Source organism: Callionymus lyra, chromosome 19 (genome assembly GCF_982586985.1).
Source record: "Callionymus lyra chromosome 19, fCalLyr1.hap1.1, whole genome shotgun sequence".
Lineage (NCBI taxonomy): Eukaryota > Metazoa > Chordata > Actinopteri > Syngnathiformes > Callionymidae > Callionymus > Callionymus lyra.
Window position 1 is genome coordinate 2,764,889 of NC_141836.1, and position 22,586 is coordinate 2,787,474.

The window sequence follows — 22,586 nt, forward strand, 5'->3', positions numbered from 1 at the left end:
AACAGATTAAGGCAAACGCATCGCTAGAATACTCCAACTCCCAGAGTGCCTTTCGAGGGAGGGTCGCCCTCCTCTTTCCGTCCGATGTAGCAGGTTCTCTCCCCTGGAGGATACTGTGATGCTATTCTTCTCCATCTCCTAATATTGTACGATTCTCTCTCGAAGAAGAAGAAGCTCCGACGACTGTCGCCCCCAAAATGTGGCGCAGCACCGGTTGATCTTCTCCGGGTGTGTCTCCAGGTAGAGTCGAGATGATGTTACGTAGCGATGCAAACGTGATCAATAAATGACAACAATTCTCTCGGTGTCAATAAATAACTGTGTTCTAGCTGCTTAAACACATCAAACCATCACATGAACGTAGCAACGTAGCGTCAAGACATGTATCCTCGCATTTATTTTATGCATCAATTGCCTGTTTGTCGTTTTTTAAATAATAATAAACCATAAACTTGATGTAAATGTATATTTGCGAGCATCATCATTGAAAGACTTGTTGTGTTGAAGATTTCATCAAATCTGATATTGTTTAAGATGTAAAAATGTTCATTCTTGTCCACATGTTCCAGGAAACTGTAATGGCAGGTTCGAGGATCATGGTTCTGTTGGCGGTGGTTCTGGTGGTTCTGTCCGAGAGAACCGCGTCACAGGTGAGCCCCGAGGTCAACCCCTACAAGATCCTGGGACTCACCCCGAGTGCGAGCCAAGCGGAGGTGAAGAAAGTCTACAAGCGTCTCGCCAAAGAATGGTTTGGTTTTTAATCTTTAAAAAGGAGAAACTTGAAACGATTATATCGTAATCGGCATCTTTTTTTTTTCAGGCATCCTGACAAAAACAAAGACCCTAGTGCTGAAGACATGTTCATCAAGATCACCAAATCTTATGAGGTACGTCTAAAGTAATTGCGTTGTGTCCGACAAGACATTTCTGTACATATAGTTTGTTTAGAATCAAAATAAACCCAGATTTAAACCATGTATCCTGATGTATCATCGTTCAAAACGACAGCGTTTAAGCTCCTTCACACGTCACACCCCAGTTATTATATCCCAGTGGCGGGCCTGCATTTCACACACAGGCCTTCACTGGCGCACGTTTGAATGAATCCACCTCTCAATAACTACTTTAAGGTTCTTTATGCACCACAGGGATCTGAACTTGTGCTGTTATAGGTCAATAAGACCTTTAGATCATCATCAAATTAACATCAGTGCATTATATCAAAATATCACTCACACTACAATCCGTGCGGTTTCCATGGCCACGACACACGCTCTGCATCCTCCCCCCCCCAACACACACACTACACGCTTCAGCGTCAAACACACACACACACACAAGCACCACTATTGATCTCATAAAGTGCAACATTATTAAGAAAAATGCATTTACTCGCGTAGTTTATGGAGGAAATAAATAGATGCCGTGAAGCTCGTGATATTTCTTAACAACGTCCAGCTTTTCTTGAAATATCCTTCTTGAAAATTGCTTTGCAAGTATATCCGTGTCCAGATCAAGCTTTTCACCCATTGCGTGTTAAAAAACTAACTTTTAATTAACCCAAATCAACGTTGTTGATCGGAGGTTGTAAAGCAACGGCTGGGACTCCATTTTGCAATAGTTCTGCCAAACTATGGTGTCCCGTCTCCACTAGACATTCAAGAAACAAGGGAAAAGCCAAAGTTCCTCTGGTTTCCAGGTCCCGGACTAACTCTCTGGCCCTGTCACGTCTGGTTTCTGCTCTCTACAGAATAGAAAAGCATTATCAGTTAACATTTCTTTCTTTCATTTTTATTTTAACTTTCCAATAACAACGTTTTTCTAGGTGAAGTTTGATAAGATTAAAAAACAGGTGATGCTAATAAAACATCTTGTTATTCACACACACACACACACACACACACACACACACACACACACACACACAGTGATCCTTCTTTTTTACCTGTATTTCTTCGATCATGCTCTTATTAAAGACTCCCTTCTCGATAAGTTTGTCGCAGATGTTTGTTGGGTCCAGTTTAGTGACGAGATTGACGCGGTTCCGTCGTAGAATCTTCTTGTGCGTCTGATCCATTTCAATGCTTTTTTCAAAAACCTGAATAAAAAAACATTTTTTGTTACTTAACGCCGTGTATTTTTACTGTATCGTTATGACAATATCATTATTCTGTGGTAAAATACTATAGATTTCTTGAACGTGCCTCCTTTACCTGTTTTGTTTTCGTTGCCGTTCGCACTTCCTTGTTTACATCAACCTGTCGCGTCATTGGTCCGATGGACGAAAAGCGCTTGATTTGTCATCGCTGGGCTTTTTAAGACGGGCGGTAAATATCAAAACTAACGCTTACGTGTATACGGAGTACGCCGTGCTTGTCATCAAACAGATTAAGGCAAACGCATCGCTAGAATACTCCAACTCCCAGAGTGCCTTTCGAGGGAGGGTCGCCCTCCTCTTTCCGTCCGATGTAGCAGGTTCTCTCCCCTGGAGGATACTGTGATGCTATTCTTCTCCATCTCCTAATATTGTACGATTCTCTCTCGAAGAAGAAGAAGCTCCGACGACTGTCGCCCCCAAAATGTGGCGCAGCACCGGTTGATCTTCTCCGGGTGTGTCTCCAGGTAGAGTCGAGATGATGTTACGTAGCGATGCAAACGTGATCAATAAATGACAACAATTCTCTCGGTGTCAATAAATAACTGTGTTCTAGCTGCTTAAACACATCAAACCATCACATGAACGTAGCAACGTAGCGTCAAGACATGTATCCTCGCATTTATTTTATGCATCAATTGCCTGTTTGTCGTTTTTTAAATAATAATAAACCATAAACTTGATGTAAATGTATATTTGCGAGCATCATCATTGAAAGACTTGTTGTGTTGAAGATTTCATCAAATCTGATATTGTTTAAGATGTAAAAATGTTCATTCTTGTCCACATGTTCCAGGAAACTGTAATGGCAGGTTCGAGGATCATGGTTCTGTTGGCGGTGGTTCTGGTGGTTCTGTCCGAGAGAACCGCGTCACAGGTGAGCCCCGAGGTCAACCCCTACAAGATCCTGGGACTCACCCCGAGTGCGAGCCAAGCGGAGGTGAAGAAAGTCTACAAGCGTCTCGCCAAAGAATGGTTTGGTTTTTAATCTTTAAAAAGGAGAAACTTGAAACGATTATATCGTAATCGGCATCTTTTTTTTTTCAGGCATCCTGACAAAAACAAAGACCCTAGTGCTGAAGACATGTTCATCAAGATCACCAAATCTTATGAGGTACGTCTAAAGTAATTGCGTTGTGTCCGACAAGACATTTCTGTACATATAGTTTGTTTAGAATCAAAATAAACCCAGATTTAAACCATGTATCCTGATGTATCATCGTTCAAAACGACAGCGTTTAAGCTCCTTCACACGTCACACCCCAGTTATTATATCCCAGTGGCGGGCCTGCATTTCACACACAGGCCTTCACTGGCGCACGTTTGAATGAATCCACCTCTCAATAACTACTTTAAGGTTCTTTATGCACCACAGGGATCTGAACTTGTGCTGTTATAGGTCAATAAGACCTTTAGATCATCATCAAATTAACATCAGTGCATTATATCAAAATATCACTCACACTACAATCCGTGCGGTTTCCATGGCCACGACACACGCTCTGCATCCTCCCCCCCCCAACACACACACTACACGCTTCAGCGTCAAACACACACACACACACAAGCACCACTATTGATCTCATAAAGTGCAACATTATTAAGAAAAATGCATTTACTCGCGTAGTTTATGGAGGAAATAAATAGATGCCGTGAAGCTCGTGATATTTCTTAACAACGTCCAGCTTTTCTTGAAATATCCTTCTTGAAAATTGCTTTGCAAGTATATCCGTGTCCAGATCAAGCTTTTCACCCATTGCGTGTTAAAAAACTAACTTTTAATTAACCCAAATCAACGTTGTTGATCGGAGGTTGTAAAGCAACGGCTGGGACTCCATTTTGCAATAGTTCTGCCAAACTATGGTGTCCCGTCTCCACTAGACATTCAAGAAACAAGGGAAAAGCCAAAGTTCCTCTGGTTTCCAGGTCCCGGACTAACTCTCTGGCCCTGTCACGTCTGGTTTCTGCTCTCTACAGAATAGAAAAGCATTATCAGTTAACATTTCTTTCTTTCATTTTTATTTTAACTTTCCAATAACAACGTTTTTCTAGGTGAAGTTTGATAAGATTAAAAAACAGGTGATGCTAATAAAACATCTTGTTATTCACACACACACACACACACACACACACACACACACACACACACACACAGTGATCCTTCTTTTTTACCTGTATTTCTTCGATCATGCTCTTATTAAAGACTCCCTTCTCAATAAGTTTGTCGCAGATGTTTGTTGGGTCCAGTTTAGTGACGAGATTGACGCGGTTCCGTCGTAGAATCTTCTTGTGCGTCTGATCCATTTCAATGCTTTTTTCAAAAACCTGAATGTTTCAGCTCCATGTGATGAGTCTCAGTGCTATCCATATATTTTTTAATTAAATTAAATAAATACATTTATTTTCTGGTTATGTTTAGGCCAGCAGAGAAGGCCTTGCTGGCCCTGACGACGCGCCACTGTTATCTCGTAACCGTGTCGTGCTTCTCCAGATATTGTCCAACGAGGAGAAACGCGCCAACTACGACCGCTACGGTCAGACGGACGACGCCCAGCCTTACGGCGGCGGTCACTACGCTCATCGCCATAGCAACTTCTACTTCGAAGAGTCTTTCTTCAACTTCCCCTTCAACGCCAAGAACCAGCGGGACTTCGCGGACAACAAGCACCTCCTGCACTACAACCAGTACGTCAACGAGGTGGTGCCCGACAGCTTCAGGAGGCCCTACATGATCAAGATCACGTCCGACTGGTGCTTCAGCTGCATCCACATCGAGCCCGTGTGGAAGGAGGTGGTGCAGGAGATGGAGAACCTGGGTAGGGATTAGCTTCTGGACTATCCACATGTTCTTGACGTGGTCGCGTGTCCCCCGCAGGCGTGGGCATCGGCGTGGTGGACGTCGGCACCGAGAGGCGTCTGGCGAATCACCTCGGCGCCCATCGCACGCCGTCCATCCTCGGGGTCATCAACGGGAAGGTGACGTTTTTCCATTACGCCGTCGCCGCGGAGCACCTGAGACAGTTTGTGGAGGATCTTCTTCCTCAGAGACTCGTGGAGAGAGTAAGTGACCAGTGTGTGTGACGAGTGTGTGTGACGAGTGTGTGTGACGAGTGTGTGTGACGAGTGTGTGTGACGAGTGTGTGTTACATTGTCCAGTACTTGACTCTGGTGTTGTGATAGTGTAGTAACAAGTATATATGTGTAGTATTGTCCAGTACTTGACTCTGGTGTTGTGATAGTGTAGTAACAAGTATATATGTGTAGTATTGTCCAGTACTTGACACTAGTGTTGTGATAGTGTAGTAACAAGTATATATGTGTAGTATTGTTGAGTTCTTGACTCTGGTATTATGATAGTGTAGTAACACGTATATATGTGTAGTATTGTCCAGTACTTGACTCTGATGTTGTGATACTGTAGTAACAAGTATATATGTGTAGTATTGTCCAGTACTTGACTCTGGTGTTGTGATAGTGTAGTAACAAGTATATATGTGTAGTATTGTCCAGTACTTGACTCTGGTGTTGTGATAGTGTAGTAACAAGTATATATGTGTAGTATTGTCCAGTACTTGACTCTGGTGTTGTGATAGTGTAGTAACAAGTATATATGTGTAGTATTGTCCAGTACTTGACTCTGGTGTTGTGATAGTGTAGTAACAAGTATATATGTGTAGTATTGTCCAGTACTTGACTCTGGTGTTGTGATAGTGTAGTAACAAGTATATATGTGTAGTATTGTCCAGTACTTGACTCTGGTGTTGTGATAGTGTAGTAACAAGTATATATGTGTAGTATTGTCCAGTACTTGACTCTGGTGTTGTGATAGTGTAGTAACAAGTATATATGTGTAGTATTGTCCAGTACTTGACTCTGGTGTTGTGATGGTGTAGTAACAAGTATATATGTGTAGTATTGTCCAGTACTTGACTCTGGTGTTGTGATAGTGTAGTAACAAGTATATATGTGTAGTATTGTCCAGTACTTGACTCTGGTGTTGTGATAGTGTAGTAACAAGTATATATGTGTAGTATTGTCCAGTACTTGACTCTGGTGTTGTGATAGTGTAGTAACAAGTATATATGTGTAGTATTGTCCAGTACTTGACTCTGGTGTTGTGATAGTGTAGTAACAAGTATATATGTGTAGTATTGTCCAGTACTTGACTCTGGTGTTGTGATAGTTTAGTAACACGTATATATGTGTAGTATTGTCCAGTACTTGACTCTGGTGTTGTGATAGTGTAGTAACAAGTATATATGTGTAGTATTGTCCAGTACTTGACTCTGGTGTTGTGATAGTGTAGTAACAAGTATATATGTGTAGTATTGTCCAGTACTTGACTCTGATGTTGTGATACTGTAGTAACAAGTATATATGTGTAGTATTGTCCAGTACTTGACTCTGGTGTTGTGATATTGTAGTAACAAGTATCTATGTGTAGTATTGTTGAGTACTTGACTCTGGTGTTGCGATAGTGTAGTAACAAGTATATATGTGTAGTATTGTCCAGTACTTGACTCTGGTGTTGTGATATTGTAGTAACAAGTATATATGTGTAGTATTGTTGAGTACTTGACTCTGGTGTTGCGATAGTGTAGTAACAAGTATATATGTGTAGTATTGTCCAGTACTTGACTCTGGTGTTGTGATAGTGTAGTAACAAGTATATATGTGTAGTATTGTCCAGTACTTGACTCTGGTGTTGTAGTATTTACAGACCACATGACTCTTGACAAAGTCGTTACTTTACTGGACTCACTGTATCCTCTCGTCCTCAGACATCGCCAGGATTTCATTCCTCTTTAGCTGCAGAGAATGTAATGACTGCTGCCATCTAGAGGCTGGAAGTTTGATTGCATCACCAACAACTGAATATTTGAATGTTAATGGTTATAACAAAATATATACTGTATATATATGAAATAAACACTTTATTAAAATGTATACTATAAAGTACTAGTGCTAAAAATAAACATTATCTATTTTAATCATCTCATTTTATTTAATTTGTATTTATTTCATTATTATTACTCTGCACTGATCTAAAAATACTTTATTGTTTTTACATCTTGGCTACACACGTATTCTGATTCTCAAAATCTGGGCAAACGAGAGGTTACGAGAGTCCACGCGCACACACACATCACTCCCCACTAACGTTCCTTCTGACTTCAGATCAGTGACGGTAACAAGGAGAACTTCTTGAACAGCTGGCACGAGCTCAACAAGCCTCACGTGCTTCTGTTCGATCAAGTGCCTGCAGTTCCTCTGCTCTTCAAAGTAAGAGTCTCCAGCTTCTGCGGAGAATAAACCCCGTTTCTCACGCTTTCCTGTTCTTCTCCGCGACACCTCAGCTCACAGCCTTCGCTCACAAAGACTACATGAGCTTCGGGTACGTGGACCAGGGTCTGTCGGAGACGGTGGAGCTGCAGAAGCAGTTCAACATCAACACGTACGCGCCCACGCTGTTGGTCTTCAAAGAGAACGTGGACAAACCGGCCGACATCATCCAGGTGAGTGACGTCTGGAGGCGTCTCTCGTGGGAAGTGATCGCCTTCCATGTTTGCAGGCCAAAGGGATGAAGAAGCAGATCATCGACGAGTTCATGTCCAACAACAAGTTCCTGCTGGTGCCGAGGCTGGTGAACCAGAAGCTCTTCGACGAGCTCTGCCCCGTCAAGCAGTTCCACCGGAGGAGGAAGTGAGACCACCTGACGCTCCTGACCTCCTCCTCCGTGTTGACCTCACCTGTCGCCAGGTACTGCGTGCTGCTGATCACCGGCGACGACGACGACTTCTCCGCCAGGAACACGGAGTTCCTGTCGTTCGCCGCCGCCAACGTCAGGGACGTGGTGAGGTTCGCGTACGTTTACCAGAGGCTGCAGCAGCCGCTGTGCAGCGTCCTGACGCGCAGCAGAGACGGCGAACCTCCACCTGCGCAGGTAAACTCACCTGTGGCTGTCGATCATAACGCTTGATTTTATTCTATATTTAACTCATGAATCATGTTTATGACTAGAACACACTTGGAAACAAACTTAGACTTTCTTTTATTGTCACAGAAAAAACACTGCAGTGAATCTGGCAACGAAATTTCGTTGCTTAGCAACCGTTAAAAAAAACACAGCATAGAATGAATGTATATAAAAAAAAAAAGGTATGAATATAAATATTAATAATTTAGAAATAGTGCAATATGGTATAAATAGAATAATAAATAATGTTTTCAATATTGCATAGAATTAATATATATAAAAATATTAATATTAATAATTTTAAAAAATTGTGAAATATAGTATAAACAGAATAAATAAATAATGTTTTAAATATTGCATAGAATTAATGTATATAAAAATAAAAATATTAATAAGGTAAAAAATAATGCAATATAGTATAAATAGAATAAATGAATAATGGTTTAAATATTGCATAGAATTAATGTATATAAAAATAAAAATATTAAGAAGGTAAAAAATAATGCAATATAGTATAAATAGAATAAATGAATAATGTTTTAAATATTGCATAGTATTAATGTATATAAAAATAAAAATATTAAGAAGGTAAAAAATAATGCAATATAGTATAAATAGAATAAATGAATAATGTTTTAAATATTGCATAGAATTAATGTATATAAAAATAAAAATATTAAGAAGGTAAAAAATAATGCAATATAGTATAAATAGAATAAATGAATAATGTTTTAAATATTGCATAGTATTAATGTATATAAAAATAAAAATATTAATAAGGTAAAAAATAATGCAATATAGTATAAATAGAATAAATGAATAATGTTTTAAATATTGCATAGAATTAATGTATATAAAAATAAAAATATTAATAAGGTACAAAATAATGCAATATAGTTTAAATAGAATAAATGAATAATGTTTTAAATATTGCATAGAATTAATGTATATAAAAATAAAAATATTAATAAGGTACAAAATAATGCAATATAGTTTAAATAGAATACATAAATAATGTTTTCAATATTGCATAGAATTAATGTATATAAAAGTATAAATATTAATATGAATAAGTTAAAAATTGTGAAATATAGTATAAATAGAATAAATAAATAATGTTTTTAATATTGCATAGAATTAATGTATATATAAAATTATGAATATTAAAAGTTAAAAAATAGTGCCATATAGTATAAACAGAATAAATAAACAACTCTTTAAATATTGCAGAGAATGAATGTATATATAAAAGTATAAATATTAATAATTAAAAAATAGTGCCATATAGTTTAAATAAATAATGTTATATATACACATTCATTTTTTTAAATATTTAAAAGTATAAATATAAATAAGTTGAAAATAGTTCAATATAGTATAAATAAAATAAATAAATAATGTTTTAAATATTGCATAGAATGAATGCTAATAAAAGTATAAATATAAATAAGTAAAAAATAGTTCAATATAGTATAAACAGAATAAATAAATAATGGTTTCAAGCTCGAGCATAGCTCGAAGATATATTACATTTAGCAGTCTGATGAAAAATGATAGAAAAGCATTGATCCAGTGCATACCTCCTCCAAGGGTCTCGTTTCACATCAATCATCTTGACATAATTAAAGAAATGTTCTGGGACTGACAAGAAAAGGTAAAAACGCTTTGATTGTGTGAACTGAACATGTTTTGAGGTGAAAAATTTGCTCCACGTTATAAAGTGTATTAACTGTTGGGCCTTAAAAACAGCTACTGATACGTGTGAGAAAACTCAGTGTCGATCTCCTTGGCAGAGGTAAATATGGGGAAATCATTTGTTTTCTTTTCGAGGTGGTCATCCTGGAGCGCCGGAATGCGGCGGGAAAAGCCTTCTTCAAGCCGGTGACGTCCTGGAACGGCAGCGACGAGGAGAAGGAGCTGCTCCTGGAGGAGCTGGACCGACTCCACAAAGACCCGTCCATCCTGGTCAACGACGCCGTGTTGCCGGAGCTCAACAACGAGTTCGCTGCCGTGAGCGACACTTCAACTCTGACCCTGAGAGAAGAACCTCATGACCTCCTGACCTCTCTCTCTCCGCAGATGTTTCTGGTTCGATGGATCTACACGTCGTACAGTTACCTCTCGGAAGTCATCGATGATATTCTGCACAACAACTGGTACGACCAGAGTAGGGCTGCACGGTATATCGAGAAAATATATATCGTGATATTGTCACGTGTGATATACATCGAAAACATGTGATAATTTTTTTTTATTGTATAAATCAATCATTTCTTAAACGCGTACTTCGATCAATAAGTGTCACGTTCTGTAAAGTTTTCAATTTGTACTTCTATGTCTCGTTGTTGTTTACGTCTCCGTCCGTCTGTGAACTGTGTGGCGCCGCTTGCTAGGCTCGGTTGCTATGGCGACACGTCTTGTCTCAGTATATCCACGGAAGTAATACTAACTTGTGAACTAGTCAAACACTAGTGATCCAGTGAAGTAATACTAACTTATGATCTAGTCAAACACTAGTGATCCAGTGAAGTAATACTAACGTATGATCTAGTCAAACACTAGTGATCCAGTGAAGTAATACTAACTTATGATCTAGTCAAACACTAGTGATCCAGTGAAGTAATACTAACTTATGATCTAGTCAAACACTAGTGATCCAGTGAAGTAATACTAACTTCTGATCTAGTCAAACACTAGTGATCCAGTGAAGTAATACTAACTTATGATCTAGTCAAACACTAGTGATCCAGTGAAGTAATACTAACTTATGATCTAGTCAAACACTAGTGATCCAGTGAAGTAATACTAACTTATGATCTAGTCAAACACTAGTGATCCAGTGAAGTAATACTAACTTATGATCTAGTCAAACACTAGTGATCCAGTGAAGTAATACTAACGTATGATCTAGTCAAACACTAGTGATCCAGTGAAGTAATACTAACTTATGATCTAGTCAAACACTAGTGATCCAGTGAAGTAATACTAACGTATGATCTAGTCAAACACTAGTGATCCAGTGAAGTAATACTAACTTATGATCTAGTCAAACACTAGTGATCCAGTGAAGTAATACTAACGTATGATCTAGTCAAACACTAGTGATCCAGTGAAGTAATACTAACTTATGATCTAGTCAAACACTAGTGATCCAGTGAAGTAATACTAACTTATGATCTAGTCAAACACTAGTGATCCAGTGAAGTAATACTAACTTCTGATCTAGTCAAACACTAGTGATCCAGTGAAGTAATACTAACTTATGATCTAGTCAAACACTAGTGATCCAGTGAAGTAATACTAACTTATGATCTAGTCAAACACTAGTGATCCAGTGAAGTAATACTAACTTATGATCTAGTCAAACACTTGTGATCCAGTGAAGTAATACTAACTTATGATCTAGTCAAACACTAGTGATCCAGTGAAGTAATACTAACGTATGATCTAGTCAAACACTAGTGATCCAGTGAAGTAATACTAACTTATGATCTAGTCAAACACTAGTGATCCAGTGAAGTAATACTAACGTATGATCTAGTCAAACACTAGTGATCCAGTGAAGTAATACTAACTTATGATCTAGTCAAACACTAGTGATCCAGTGAAGTAATACTAACTTATGATCTAGTCAAACACTAGTGATCCAGTGAAGTAATACTAACTTCTGATCTAGTCAAACACTAGTGATCCAGTGAAGTAATACTAACTTATGATCTAGTCAAACACTAGTGATCCAGTGAAGTAATACTAACTTATGATCTAGTCAAACACTAGTGATCCAGTGAAGTAATACTAACTTATGATCTAGTCAAACACTAGTGATCCAGTGAAGTAATACTAACTTATGATCTAGTCAAACACTAGTGATCCAGTGAAGTAATACTAACGTATGATCTAGTCAAACACTAGTGATCCAGTGAAGTAATACTAACTTATGATCTAGTCAAACACTAGTGATCCAGTGAAGTAATACTAACGTATGATCTAGTCAAACACTAGTGATCCAGTGAAGTAATACTAACTTATGATCTAGTCAAACACTAGTGATCCAGTGAAGTAATACTAACGTATGATCTAGTCAAACACTAGTGATCCAGTGAAGTAATACTAACTTATGATCTAGTCAAACACTAGTGATCCAGTGAAGTAATACTAACGTATGATCTAGTCAAACACTAGTGATCCAGTGAAGTAATACTAACTTATGATCTAGTCAAACACTAGTGATCCAGTGAAGTAATACTAACTTATGATCTAGTCAAACACTAGTGATCCAGTGAAGTAATACTAACTTATGATCTAGTCAAACACTAGTGATCCAGTGAAGTAATACTAACTTATGATCTAGTCAAACACTAGTGATCCAGTGAAGTAATACTAACTTATGATCTAGTCAAACACTAGTGATCCAGTGAAGTAATACTAACTTATGATCTAGTCAAACACTAGTGATCCAGTGAAGTAATACTAACTTATGATCTAGTCAAACACTAGTGATCCAGTGAAGTAATACTAACTTATGATCTAGTCAAACACTAGTGATCCAGTGAAGTAATACTAACTTATGATCTAGTCAAACACTAGTGATCCAGTGAAGTAATACTAACTTATGATCTAGTCAAACACTAGTGATCCAGTGAAGTAATACTAACTTATGATCTAGTCAAACACTAGTGATCCAGTGAAGTAATACTAACTTATGATCTAGTCAAACACTAGTGATACAGTGAAGTAATACTAACTTATGATCTAGTCAAACACTAGTGATCCAGTGAAGTAATACTAACTTATGATCTAGTCAAACACTAGTGATCCAGTGAAGTAATACTAACTTATGATCTAATCAAACACTAGTGATCCAGTGAAGTAATACTAACTTATGATCTAGTCAAACACTAGTGATCCAGTGAAGTAATACTAACGTATGATCTAGTCAAACACTAGTGATCCAGTGAAGTAATACTAACTTATGATCTAGTCAAACACTAGTGATCCAGTGAAGTAATACTAACGTATGATCTAGTCAAACACTAGTGATCCAGTGAAGTAATACTAACTTATGATCTAGTCAAACACTAGTGATCCAGTGAAGTAATACTAACTTATGATCTAGTCAAACACTAGTGATCCAGTGAAGTAATACTAACTTATGATCTAGTCAAACACTAGTGATCCAGTGAAGTAATACTAACTTATGATCTAGTCAAACACTAGTGATCCAGTGAAGTAATACTAACTTATGATCTAGTCAAACACTAGTGATCCAGTGAAGTAATACTAACTTATGATCTAGTCAAACACTAGTGATCCAGTGAAGTAATACTAACTTATGATCTAGTCAAACACTAGTGATCCAGTCACTCGTCTCTTTCAACCTCCTTTGTTAAAGCAACATATCGTAAGAACTTTTCATCTCGTCTCAGTTGTTTTCTTAGAAGATCGTGAACTTCCAAACAAACCTGTCCGTCTTCACCGTATGCTAACAAGCTAAGTTGTTAGCATCATTTATAAAGTGTTAAGTGTACGTCTTCACCGTATGCTAACGAGCTAAGTTGTTAGCGTCATTTATAAAGTGTTAAGTGTACGTCTTCACCGTATGCTAACCAGCTAAGTTGTTAGCGTCATTTATAAAGTGTTATGTGTGCGTCTTCGCCGTATGCTAACGAGCTAAGTTGTTAGCGTCATTTATAAAGTGTTATGTGTCCGTCTTCACCGTATGCTAACGAGCTAAGTTGTTAGCGTCATTTATAAAGTGTTATGTGTCCGTCTTCACCGTATGCTAACGAGCTAAGTTGTTAGCGTCATTTATAAAGTGTTATGTGTGCGTCTTCGCCGTATGCTAACCAGCTAAGTTGTTAGCGTCATTTATAAAGTGTTATGTGTGCGTCTTCACCGTATGCTAACGAGCTAAGTTGTTAGCGTCATTTATAAAGTCTTATGTGTGCGTGTACAAGGATTTATTATTGATCTGGTGATATCACGACGCGCCGGCGGCTCCTCTCTGATGTCACTCTGTGTTATAAGTGATATTTTTCTACCATCATGTCGGCACAGAAGCGCGGAAATAAACGGGAAAGGGAAATATCGTTTTCCTTCTCTAAACCCCCGGACCTCTGCTCCAGTACTCGCGGCTACATTTTTAGGTGAAAGAAAAAAATATCGGTATCACACTTCAATAATGAATATTGCACTTACTTTAAATATCGTGCAGCTCTAGACCGGAGTGTTGATTATATAGAAATGTATGAAATAATGTAATTTGTTTTGTTCCTGTAGGCGTGATATGATGCCTCTGTTGTCCCTCATCTTCTCAGCCTTGTTCATCCTGTTCGGAACCGTGGTGATCCAGGCCTTCAGGTGTCGTCTGAGAAAAATAGAACATTTAAAAGTGAAATTGTCTTATTTTTTTTGGAAAATTTCACTGAATTTGTTTCCAGTGACTCCAGTGAAGACAAACTGACGAAACCAAAAGACGGTTTCAAGACCGACAATGAATCTGGACCCGGATCGAGGTTCGTGGACGATCGGAACCGAAATTGAACGATTTATAACGAGTGGACTTTTTGTTTTCAGTCGCCCTCCGAAGAAGAGCTTCGTGGAGGTGACGGAGCTGACGGACATCACCTACGTCAGCAACCTGGTGAAGCTGCGGCCGGGACACATGAACATCGTGCTGGTCCTCACGGACGCCACCAAGAACGTGCTGCTCAGCAAGTTCGCCAAAGAGGTCTACTCGTTCACGGGGTGAGACGATGAGCTCGGTGTGATATCATCGATGGAGATGCTGACCACGAGTCTCCCCCGCAGGAGCACCTCGCTTCACTTCTCCTTCCTGAGCGTGGACAAGCACCTGAGGTGGATGAGTCTGCTGCTGGACCACGCCCCGGACCTGGCCCGCTCGGATCCGGACGAGGACCCCGGGAGCAGAGTCGACCACACCGGCTTCGTCCTGGCCCTCAACGGCTACAAGAAGTACTTCTGCCTCTTCAAGCCCGTCTACACCGGCGAGGACCCCGAGGGCAGAGCGGGCGAGGACGAAGGCGCGAGGTCGAGGGATCACTCGTCGCGCAAGTCCGGTCGCTCTCGGAACATTTCCACGCTGCAGATCCACCACAAGCTGGACCGGCTGGGGCTGTGGATGGAGCGGCTGATGGAGGGAACCCTGCCGCGCTTCTACATCCCGGCCTGGCCCGGACTCGACACCATCAAGTGAAATAACGCGTTGGATTGGTGGGCGCGGCCGGCGCCGCTGTAGCATCGACGGCATGTTGGGTTCGTGACCTCGTTAGGAAAACGGCTGCGTGAGCAGAAACAAGTCACTGTGGAGTCGTTGAGAAAACTGTGAAGAAGGAGAAGCATGTCTCCGAACGTCTTTTCCTACGTCACGACATTTTCAAACGTGCAATATAGTTCACGACCTTGACTTGACTGTAGTTGTTTTAGAAAAGGATGTTGCCTGAATACTCGTTGTACTGTTGCTGTAAACCAAGGTAGCATCACTTCACGTTTCAAGTACGTTTTCTTGTGATACTGTTGCTATTGTGATGATTTGTAAACTGTTATCATTCCACGTTTGAAACAATAAACCAGTTTGAAAGAGAATCGAGGATGAAGGAGGTTTTTGTGTTTGTTTATTGTGATCATGATGATACGATATTTGTTTATTCTGCTTCATGTATTATCTTCTAAGAAGATCCAACTTCATTTTTAATGGCACGTTTATTGAAACCAGCCGAGTCCAAAATCTTTTGTATATCCAGGTACCGAGAGGTACGGTGGCCCTGAAGGACAAAAGCCACGTTCAGTTTTGGTTTTGTGTTTTCGATCGTTCAAATTTCTTACAAATTCTTGACGTTTAAAATATTATATTTATCAATATTCTATTTAAAACGGCCGAAATTAACCCCTGTGTTATCTTGAGGCCCCAAAACACAAAATGTGTTTGTGGTATCCCTTGTGTTGTCTCCGGGTCAAGATGAACAACGCTGCATATGTATTTATAGAAGCCAGGGAGGTCGTTGACAAATACAAAAAAACACATTTGTTTTCGGGTGTCCGGGTCACCTTGACCCAGAGATAACACAAGGTTTAATGGATGCTTTAGTTTATGAACAAGTGTCCTGAAGCAGAGAGTTTTATAAGAGCAACTGGACTTGAAAACATGATTTGTGTTTTATTTTTCTATTAACAACAAGGATCTGTCTCGCCTGCAGTTCATACAAAACTCTGCAGACAGAATTCTGAGCTGCTCTAGTAGAAGAACTCACATTTCTCCTTCAAACTCTTCACTGGCTGCCAGTTTCTTTCAGGATCATTTTAAAATTCTGGTTCTTACTTTCAGATCTATTCATGGTCAGACCTTCCATCAGTGATCTGATCCAGACTTACACCCCAGCTCGGGCTCTGAGGTCTGTGGATCAGAATCTACTGATGGTTCCTGAACTTCAGGACCAGAGGAGAGAAATCCTTCCAGACTGTTGCTCCTAAGCTTTGGAACCATCTCTGTGTTTGATGATCTACTGACTCCTTCAAGAAACATCTGTGTTTGATGATCTACTGACTCCTTCAAGAAACATCTGTGTTTGATGATCTACTGACTCCTTCAAGAAACATCTGTGTTTGATGATCTACTGACTCCTTCAAGAAACATCTCAAGACACATTTGTGATTTTTCCTGATTCTCTGAGACTCTTGTGTTTGTCTCAGTGTTCTCAGTATTATCTTGACCTTTAAAGTATGTACTTTATTGAATATTGTTTTGATTGTTTAAGCGCTTTGTGACTCTTGTAAATATAAATAACTTACTTAATTAATGAAATTACAGGACATATGTTTGAAAATAAGAATTTGAATGAACGAATGAACCCAGTGAACATGAAGTGGATCCGAGCAAAGGACTGATTGATTGTTCATTGGTGGGTTTTTAATTTATGTCCTTTTACATTTAAAATTGTATTTAACTGTGAGTTCTACTGTCTAACTTATCACAATCTGTTTGTTACATTTGCCTTTCGATCCTGGTGGTGTTGTGTCGAGTGTGAACGAGAAGAAGGAGACAGTTGCACGAGCCACAAGGTTTATTGGCGCGTTTGAAACAGAAGGTTTGAACGTCCAGAGGTCCTGGTGTCGGCAGCATCGCGAGCGATGCTTCACTTCAGGTTCATGGAGCACATGAAGGGCTTCTTGTGGTGGCACTGGTGGTCGTTGGGTTTGCCTGGTGCGACACAAACGGTTGTCAGTATTCGAGGCGACACAATGTGTCCGAGAAGACGCTCCACTAACCTCGCCAGTTCATCTCCATGCAGTGCTCGGTTCCACCTCCGTTGTTGGGCTCTCCGGCGCCCCAGGCCGTGAACTTCATCTGGGATCCGTCGCTCCACAGCCAAGCCTTGTTCTGAAGTTCAGAACCAGATGCTTGGTTTGAGGCTTTTATTTTATATACTGAGTCTTTTGAGAACATCTACCTTTGTGGCGTCTTGTCCTCCAGCCCAGATCCTCTCGTCTTTCCCAGTGATTCTTCGGATCATGGCGGTGATGAAGTTATACTCTTCTTGGTTGTGGAAAGAGACCAGATTTCCATCGGCCTGAAGGCAGGTCACCTGAACGAAAGCAATCGTAGACAAGACGTTGAATTAATCCACAAGATATAGAAGATGAGACTTCTTTGGATCTCACGCAGTTCCATTAAAATATGTTTTTATTTTGCCAGTACCTCGGCATCCGCCCAGTCTTTTTTAGAAGCGTGAAAAATGAAACAGCGATCGCCAAACTGCGTCCATCCAGCAGGGCAGAATAAGCAGGGTTCTGCAGGGAACATGTCATTTAGGATCGAATTCAAACCTCTGTAAATGTTTTTTAAAAAAAAGCTTATTTATACCCTTTTCATTGCAGCATGAGGCCTGTAAAAAAAGACAAGATTATTAAAATATATCAGAAAAACTGTCCATTATTTAACACTTTGTTCTTACATTCGCTCCCATCCACAGTCCACAGAGGACAACGATAAAGGACAGACCGTATGACATCTGTGGAAGTTCATTTTTGATTTAAAATAAAAATAATAAAACAGCAGAAAGTGGATCCAGCGAGAAGCTCACCTTTGCTTTCTGAAGAGGCTCGACTACCAGGCCCGGCAGGAAGAAGTGCAGTTGCTGGAAGTGGTCGCAGCAAACGCTTTTGTACTCACGTCGGGGTTTGTGAAAGGAAGATCAAAGGAGCGGCAAGTCGTCCTCGATCATAGAAATTAAAATGACTGTTTAATGTCGGCAAATAAAAAGTAAAAATTACACTCTTTTCGGTTGGAGCATCATTTGCATCTCAAACGCTTGATAGTTCTATCAAAAGAAAGTTTAATGAAGAATAAAGTGAATTTAAATAAAACGATATTTTTTATGTTATTGAACACGCTCACGTTTTTTAAATTGCTGTTGCACGACAGGAATGTGTTTGAGCTGGTCTTTGAGAAAGAGTTGAAGCTTCAGTTTAGAGCAGGGGGGTCAGAGGTCAATGACATAAGGGGCCAAAGTATTATAACCATCAAGGTCAGCTGCCAAAGAAAAATGTTTAAAAAAAACGTTCTCTTTACAAAATCTTTTTGAAGGCTGGATCTATCTTTGTGTTTCCTCTCGTACGAAACCATGAATACGATGAATCTCTGTTCCTTATCTTATCTTAAACATCTTTCACAAATCACCATAAACACCAACACTCCAGAGGGAAATGTAAACTAACTTTGTGCTTCAGATTTGGACCGGAGTTGTTTTTTTTTTAGAGCTGGGGTCGCCATCTATTTTGTTTAATGTCTTCAATATATCAACTTAGAACCTTTATTTAAAATGCTCAACACAACACTTTTTAGACATCATCACTATTACATAATCAATAGAACATACAGTCAAACAGATATTTGGGCTCATAATGAACATCAACTTTCAATTTAACAGGTTTTTATTTGACGAGAAACAAAAATATTCTCAACCAAATACAAAATTCTAGTACCGGGACGTGTTTATCTTACATTATCTAATTTATGTTTTATTGATTATTACTGTTGGAAAGGTTTTACTTTGAAAGGAAATACAAGATTCTGTCCAAAGTCATATAAGCATGTGGCTATTGACATGTCAAGACGCTTTCCCCGTCAAGTGTATTGAAACAATAAGTAGAGAATTCAAACAAACAAAAAAACTCTATATTGGACCAGAGATTGCAGAGAAACCAGTCAGGTGCTCCAGTGATTCAGCGTTATGATGTATTTTTCATTTAATTAACGGGTTTTTTTTTTGTTGAAGTCTTTATCCGAGGCCAGATGTGTGAAAAAAATGAGGCAAGATGCCTCCAAAAGGTTTAGGCACTCCTGCCGTAAATGAAACGCATGCTAACGCTAGCTTAGCTTTTCAGAATCAGAATCAGAATTCTTTATGTAAAAGTTAATGTATGTATGTCTTTATGTTATTTAGCAGCACATGTACTGAGTCTGACACGTCTTAAAAAATAAGATTGATTTTATCAGCTTTTATATCACCTGTATGATAAAATAATAATTATTCAAATACATATAACAGAAGTGGATTTCAAAATGAAGCTCAAATTTGCTCTCTTTTCTTCCTGTTTATCTCAAATTATTCTGAAGATTCCTTCACCTTCAACTGCTCTTACTTCCTCGACATGCATCTGATCAGCCGCTTCCAAATCTGGCCCAATCCATGCAAGGATTTTTTTCAAATGTAGCCTTGAGTCACGTTTTTGCTGTCCTGCCGATGAACAACTCTTACTTAAACATTTTCAGTAACTAATAGTTTTGGTTTTGATATGAGCTGGTGAAAGTCCAGCTTGAGGCAACCTTGGCTTTGAGGGTATATTTATTTGTATTCCTGCAAACTTTCCAGAGTGTCCCCTGCCTATGACCTGCTGTAACTGGATCATGTTTCATCTAAGGGAGCCTTTTTTGATCCCTAACTCTGAAACGATGTCTCGATCGATCATGTGAACCTCAGTTAAGACCAGGAGAACAGAGAGATTTACATGCCGCTTGATTTTATTGATACATTGGAAGTACAGCATGTGGTCAGTAGAAGAGTTTCAGCTCATTCCAGATCCATGGAGCAGATGAAGGGTTTCTTGTGGTGGCACTGGTGGTCATTGGGGGCGCCTTGAATGCGTGAAGAAACAAGCAATAGTAAGTAATAACTCTGATATTCTCATGATAATAACAGGTTATTCTCGTACCTCGCCAGTTCAACTCCATGCAGTGCTCGGTTCCACCTCCGTTGTTGGGCTCGCCATTTCCCCAGGTGGCGAACTTCATCTGGGAGCCGTCGCTCCAGAGCCACTTTTGGTTCTGAGAGACAAAGGTGTCGTTGATCCTCTCATCCTGATCCCAGTGAAGGAAGAGTGAACGTCTACCTTGGTGGCGTCTTGTCCTCCAGCCCAGACTCTGGTGTCAGCTCCGGTCACTCTCTTGATCATTTGCTTGATGAAGTTGTATTCCTCCTTGTCGTGGAAGGAGACCAGGTTTCCACCGGCGTTAAGGCAGGTGACCTGAACAGAAATGAAGGAAGGATGAGAGAGATGAAGGGGTAAAAGGAGCCATGTCGTCTCATACCTCAGAGTCGGCCCAGTCCTTGGCGGAGGCGTGGTAGATGAAACAGCGGCCATTGAATTCAGTCCATCCGGCAGGGCAGACCGGGCAGTCGGCTTCTCACAGAAAACATCAGAGAACGTTAAACTATTTCTCCTTTTTTTTTTAATGAGGAAGAACTTACCGTCTTCAGCGCAGCATTGAGCCTTTTCAAGGTGAAAAAAAACATGTAAATTCACACTAAAAAACGATCTCAAAGTAGAAAAGTGACTTGTCTTACATTTGCCCCGACCCAGAGTCCGAAGAGGACGACGAAAAGAGAGAGACTGGAAGACATCTGCGGAGAAGTGCAAGTTAAGATCGATCCTTAAAGTTAGTCCTGATGGAATCTTACCATGTTCAGGTGAGGAACTCAAAGCTCACTTTGCACTTGTGATTATTCTGTTGAAGATTGAGACTTTTATACTTTGAGATCAGCATATTTGCCAAAGATCAAAGGCTGCTGTGGGCGTCAACCAACGGCAGAACTCATTTATTCATTTGGCTGTGCATTAAAAGGAACGTTTACACACTCTGATGTAAGTTAAAACAATGTCTCAGAGCCAGTTTAAGACATAAAGTATCCAGGATTAGATCAAATCAACTGGTTAGTAATTCCACAACAAACGCAAAAAAACATCATGAATTAATCATTTACTTCAATATGTGTTGAAAATTCAATTAAAATGATAATTTATTTAGATATCAGTCTTTTTTATTTTAAGATTTAAAGACCACTGAAGTCATAAATCCAGTTAAATTCCAAATATTTCAAACTTTTTCTTTCAAATTAATTTCTTGAACTTTTTCTCATTTGATCAGTTTCCCTAGAAAAACCTGAGAAGTTGAACTAACCCTAACAGCATGGATGGATGAATGGATATATGGATGGATGGATGGATGGATGGATGGATGGATGGATGGATGGATGGATGGATGGATGGATGGATGGATGGATGGATGGATGGATGGATGGATGGATGGATGGATGGATGGATGGATGGATGGATGGATGGATGGATGGATGGATGGATGGATGGATGGATGGATATATGGATATATGGATGGATGGATGGATGGATGGATGGATGGATGGATGGATGGATGGATGGATGGATGGATGGATGGATGGATGGATGGATGGATGGATGGATGGATGGATGGATATATGGATATATGGATGGATGGATGGATGGATGGATGGATGGATGGATGGATGGATGGATGGATGGATGGATGGATGGATGGATGGATGGATGGATGGATGGATGGATGGATGGATGGATGGATGGATGAATGGATATATGGATGGATGGATGGATGGATATATGGATAGATATATGGATGGATGGATGGATGGATGGATGGATGGATGGATGGATGGATGGATGGATGGATGGATGGATGGATGGATGGATGGATGGATGGATGGATGGATGGATGGATGGATGGATGGATGGATGGATGGATGGATGGATGGATGGATGGATGGATGGATGGATGGATGGATGGTCTGATCTGTGGTTGGAATGAAGCTGGACTCACTGGTGACAGTTGCTGAGAGGATATCATTGAACAAACTACTGTCCATCATGGATGATGACAGTCATCCTCTGAACACTGTCATCAGTGAGCAGAGAAGCAGAATGAGTGCACGAATGCTCCTACCCAGGTGCAAAACAAATAGACTCAGGGACTCATTCATCCCTCGGGCTATTAAATTGTACAATTCTAAGTTCGGGGGCAGGAGTGGAGTGAGAGTATCTGGATGTTCTGTTCCATGTTAGTCTTTGTATCTTTGTCTTTGTTGTTTTTCTTTCCTTGACCTATGT

The 22,586-nt window shown here is 39.7% G+C and overlaps 4 protein-coding genes across 7 annotated transcripts; 2 read left to right on the top strand and 2 right to left on the bottom strand.

Moving 5' to 3' along the window:
- Window positions 1-94: 94 nt before the first annotated feature.
- LOC148058943 (dnaJ homolog subfamily C member 16-like) lies at window positions 95-1,543 on the top strand. Of its 2 annotated transcripts, none has more exons than XM_087782306.1 (3): window positions 95-228; window positions 570-748; window positions 821-1,543. In XM_087782306.1, exons 2-3 carry the CDS (start codon window positions 579-581, stop codon window positions 900-902), a joined length of 252 nt encoding a protein of 83 aa, XP_087638432.1. In that variant the 5' UTR covers window positions 95-228; window positions 570-578; the 3' UTR covers window positions 903-1,543. The 2 variants fall into 2 exon arrangements, with proteins under 2 accessions (XP_087638432.1, XP_087638433.1); XM_087782307.1 differs by having other exon boundaries at window positions 120-240.
- Window positions 1,544-2,281: 738 nt separating this feature from the next.
- dnajc16 (DnaJ (Hsp40) homolog, subfamily C, member 16) lies at window positions 2,282-15,735 on the top strand. 3 transcript variants are annotated; one of them, XM_087782301.1, is made up of 15 exons: window positions 2,282-2,610; window positions 2,952-3,130; window positions 3,203-3,269; window positions 4,647-4,971; window positions 5,031-5,215; window positions 7,334-7,438; window positions 7,513-7,671; window positions 7,728-7,858; window positions 7,916-8,099; window positions 9,963-10,142; window positions 10,212-10,288; window positions 14,412-14,492; window positions 14,573-14,647; window positions 14,709-14,879; window positions 14,943-15,735. In XM_087782301.1, the coding sequence occupies exons 2-15, from the start codon at window positions 2,961-2,963 to the stop codon at window positions 15,346-15,348; spliced, it is 2,316 nt and encodes a 771-aa protein (XP_087638427.1). In that variant the 5' UTR covers window positions 2,282-2,610; window positions 2,952-2,960; the 3' UTR covers window positions 15,349-15,735. The 3 variants fall into 3 exon arrangements, with proteins under 3 accessions (XP_087638427.1, XP_087638428.1, XP_087638429.1); XM_087782302.1 differs by having other exon boundaries at window positions 14,582-14,647; XM_087782303.1 differs by having other exon boundaries at window positions 2,479-2,622.
- A 1,459-nt stretch (window positions 15,736-17,194) lies between these two features.
- On the bottom strand, window positions 17,195-18,291 carry LOC148058945 (galactose-specific lectin nattectin-like). The gene is made up of 7 exons (XM_087781102.1): window positions 18,233-18,291; window positions 18,104-18,160; window positions 18,013-18,034; window positions 17,848-17,939; window positions 17,600-17,734; window positions 17,418-17,529; window positions 17,195-17,349 (listed from the first exon to the last, which is right to left on the bottom strand). The coding sequence occupies exons 2-7, from the start codon at window positions 18,158-18,160 to the stop codon at window positions 17,285-17,287; spliced, it is 483 nt and encodes a 160-aa protein (XP_087637228.1). The 5' UTR covers window positions 18,233-18,291; the 3' UTR covers window positions 17,195-17,284.
- Window positions 18,292-20,154: 1,863 nt separating this feature from the next.
- Window positions 20,155-21,159, bottom strand: LOC148058946 (galactose-specific lectin nattectin-like). The gene is made up of 7 exons (XM_087781101.1): window positions 21,110-21,159; window positions 20,996-21,052; window positions 20,900-20,921; window positions 20,740-20,831; window positions 20,541-20,675; window positions 20,364-20,475; window positions 20,155-20,286 (listed from the first exon to the last, which is right to left on the bottom strand). The coding sequence occupies exons 1-7, from the start codon at window positions 21,110-21,112 to the stop codon at window positions 20,222-20,224; spliced, it is 486 nt and encodes a 161-aa protein (XP_087637227.1). The 5' UTR covers window positions 21,113-21,159; the 3' UTR covers window positions 20,155-20,221.
- Window positions 21,160-22,586: the final 1,427 nt, after the last annotated feature.

Bases quoted from the DNA above. Each gene is read 5' to 3' on its own strand.
- LOC148058943 (XM_087782306.1), top strand. From the start codon at position 579: ATGGCAGGTTCGAGGATCATGGTTCTGTTGGCGGTGGTTCTGGTGGTT. The intron at 749-820 runs GTTTGGTTTTTA...TTTTTTTTTCAG, and splicing joins AAGCGTCTCGCCAAAGAATG to GCATCCTGACAAAAACAAAG.
- dnajc16 (XM_087782301.1), top strand. From the start codon at position 2,961: ATGGCAGGTTCGAGGATCATGGTTCTGTTGGCGGTGGTTCTGGTGGTT. The intron at 7,439-7,512 runs GTAAGAGTCTCC...GCGACACCTCAG, and splicing joins CAGTTCCTCTGCTCTTCAAA to CTCACAGCCTTCGCTCACAA. The intron at 10,289-14,411 runs GTACGACCAGAG...TTGTTCCTGTAG, and splicing joins GATATTCTGCACAACAACTG to GCGTGATATGATGCCTCTGT.
- LOC148058945 (XM_087781102.1), bottom strand. From the start codon at position 18,160: ATGTCATACGGTCTGTCCTTTATCGTTGTCCTCTGTGGACTGTGGATG. The intron at 17,940-18,012 runs GTATAAATAAGC...TGTTCCCTGCAG, and splicing joins CTCATGCTGCAATGAAAAGG to AACCCTGCTTATTCTGCCCT. The intron at 17,350-17,417 runs GTTAGTGGAGCG...GTGTCGCACCAG, and splicing joins CATGGAGATGAACTGGCGAG to GCAAACCCAACGACCACCAG.
- LOC148058946 (XM_087781101.1), bottom strand. The intron at 20,832-20,899 runs GTAAGTTCTTCC...TTCTGTGAGAAG, and splicing joins TCAATGCTGCGCTGAAGACG to CCGACTGCCCGGTCTGCCCT. The intron at 20,476-20,540 runs GTAGACGTTCAC...TTTGTCTCTCAG, and splicing joins GAGGACAAGACGCCACCAAG to AACCAAAAGTGGCTCTGGAG.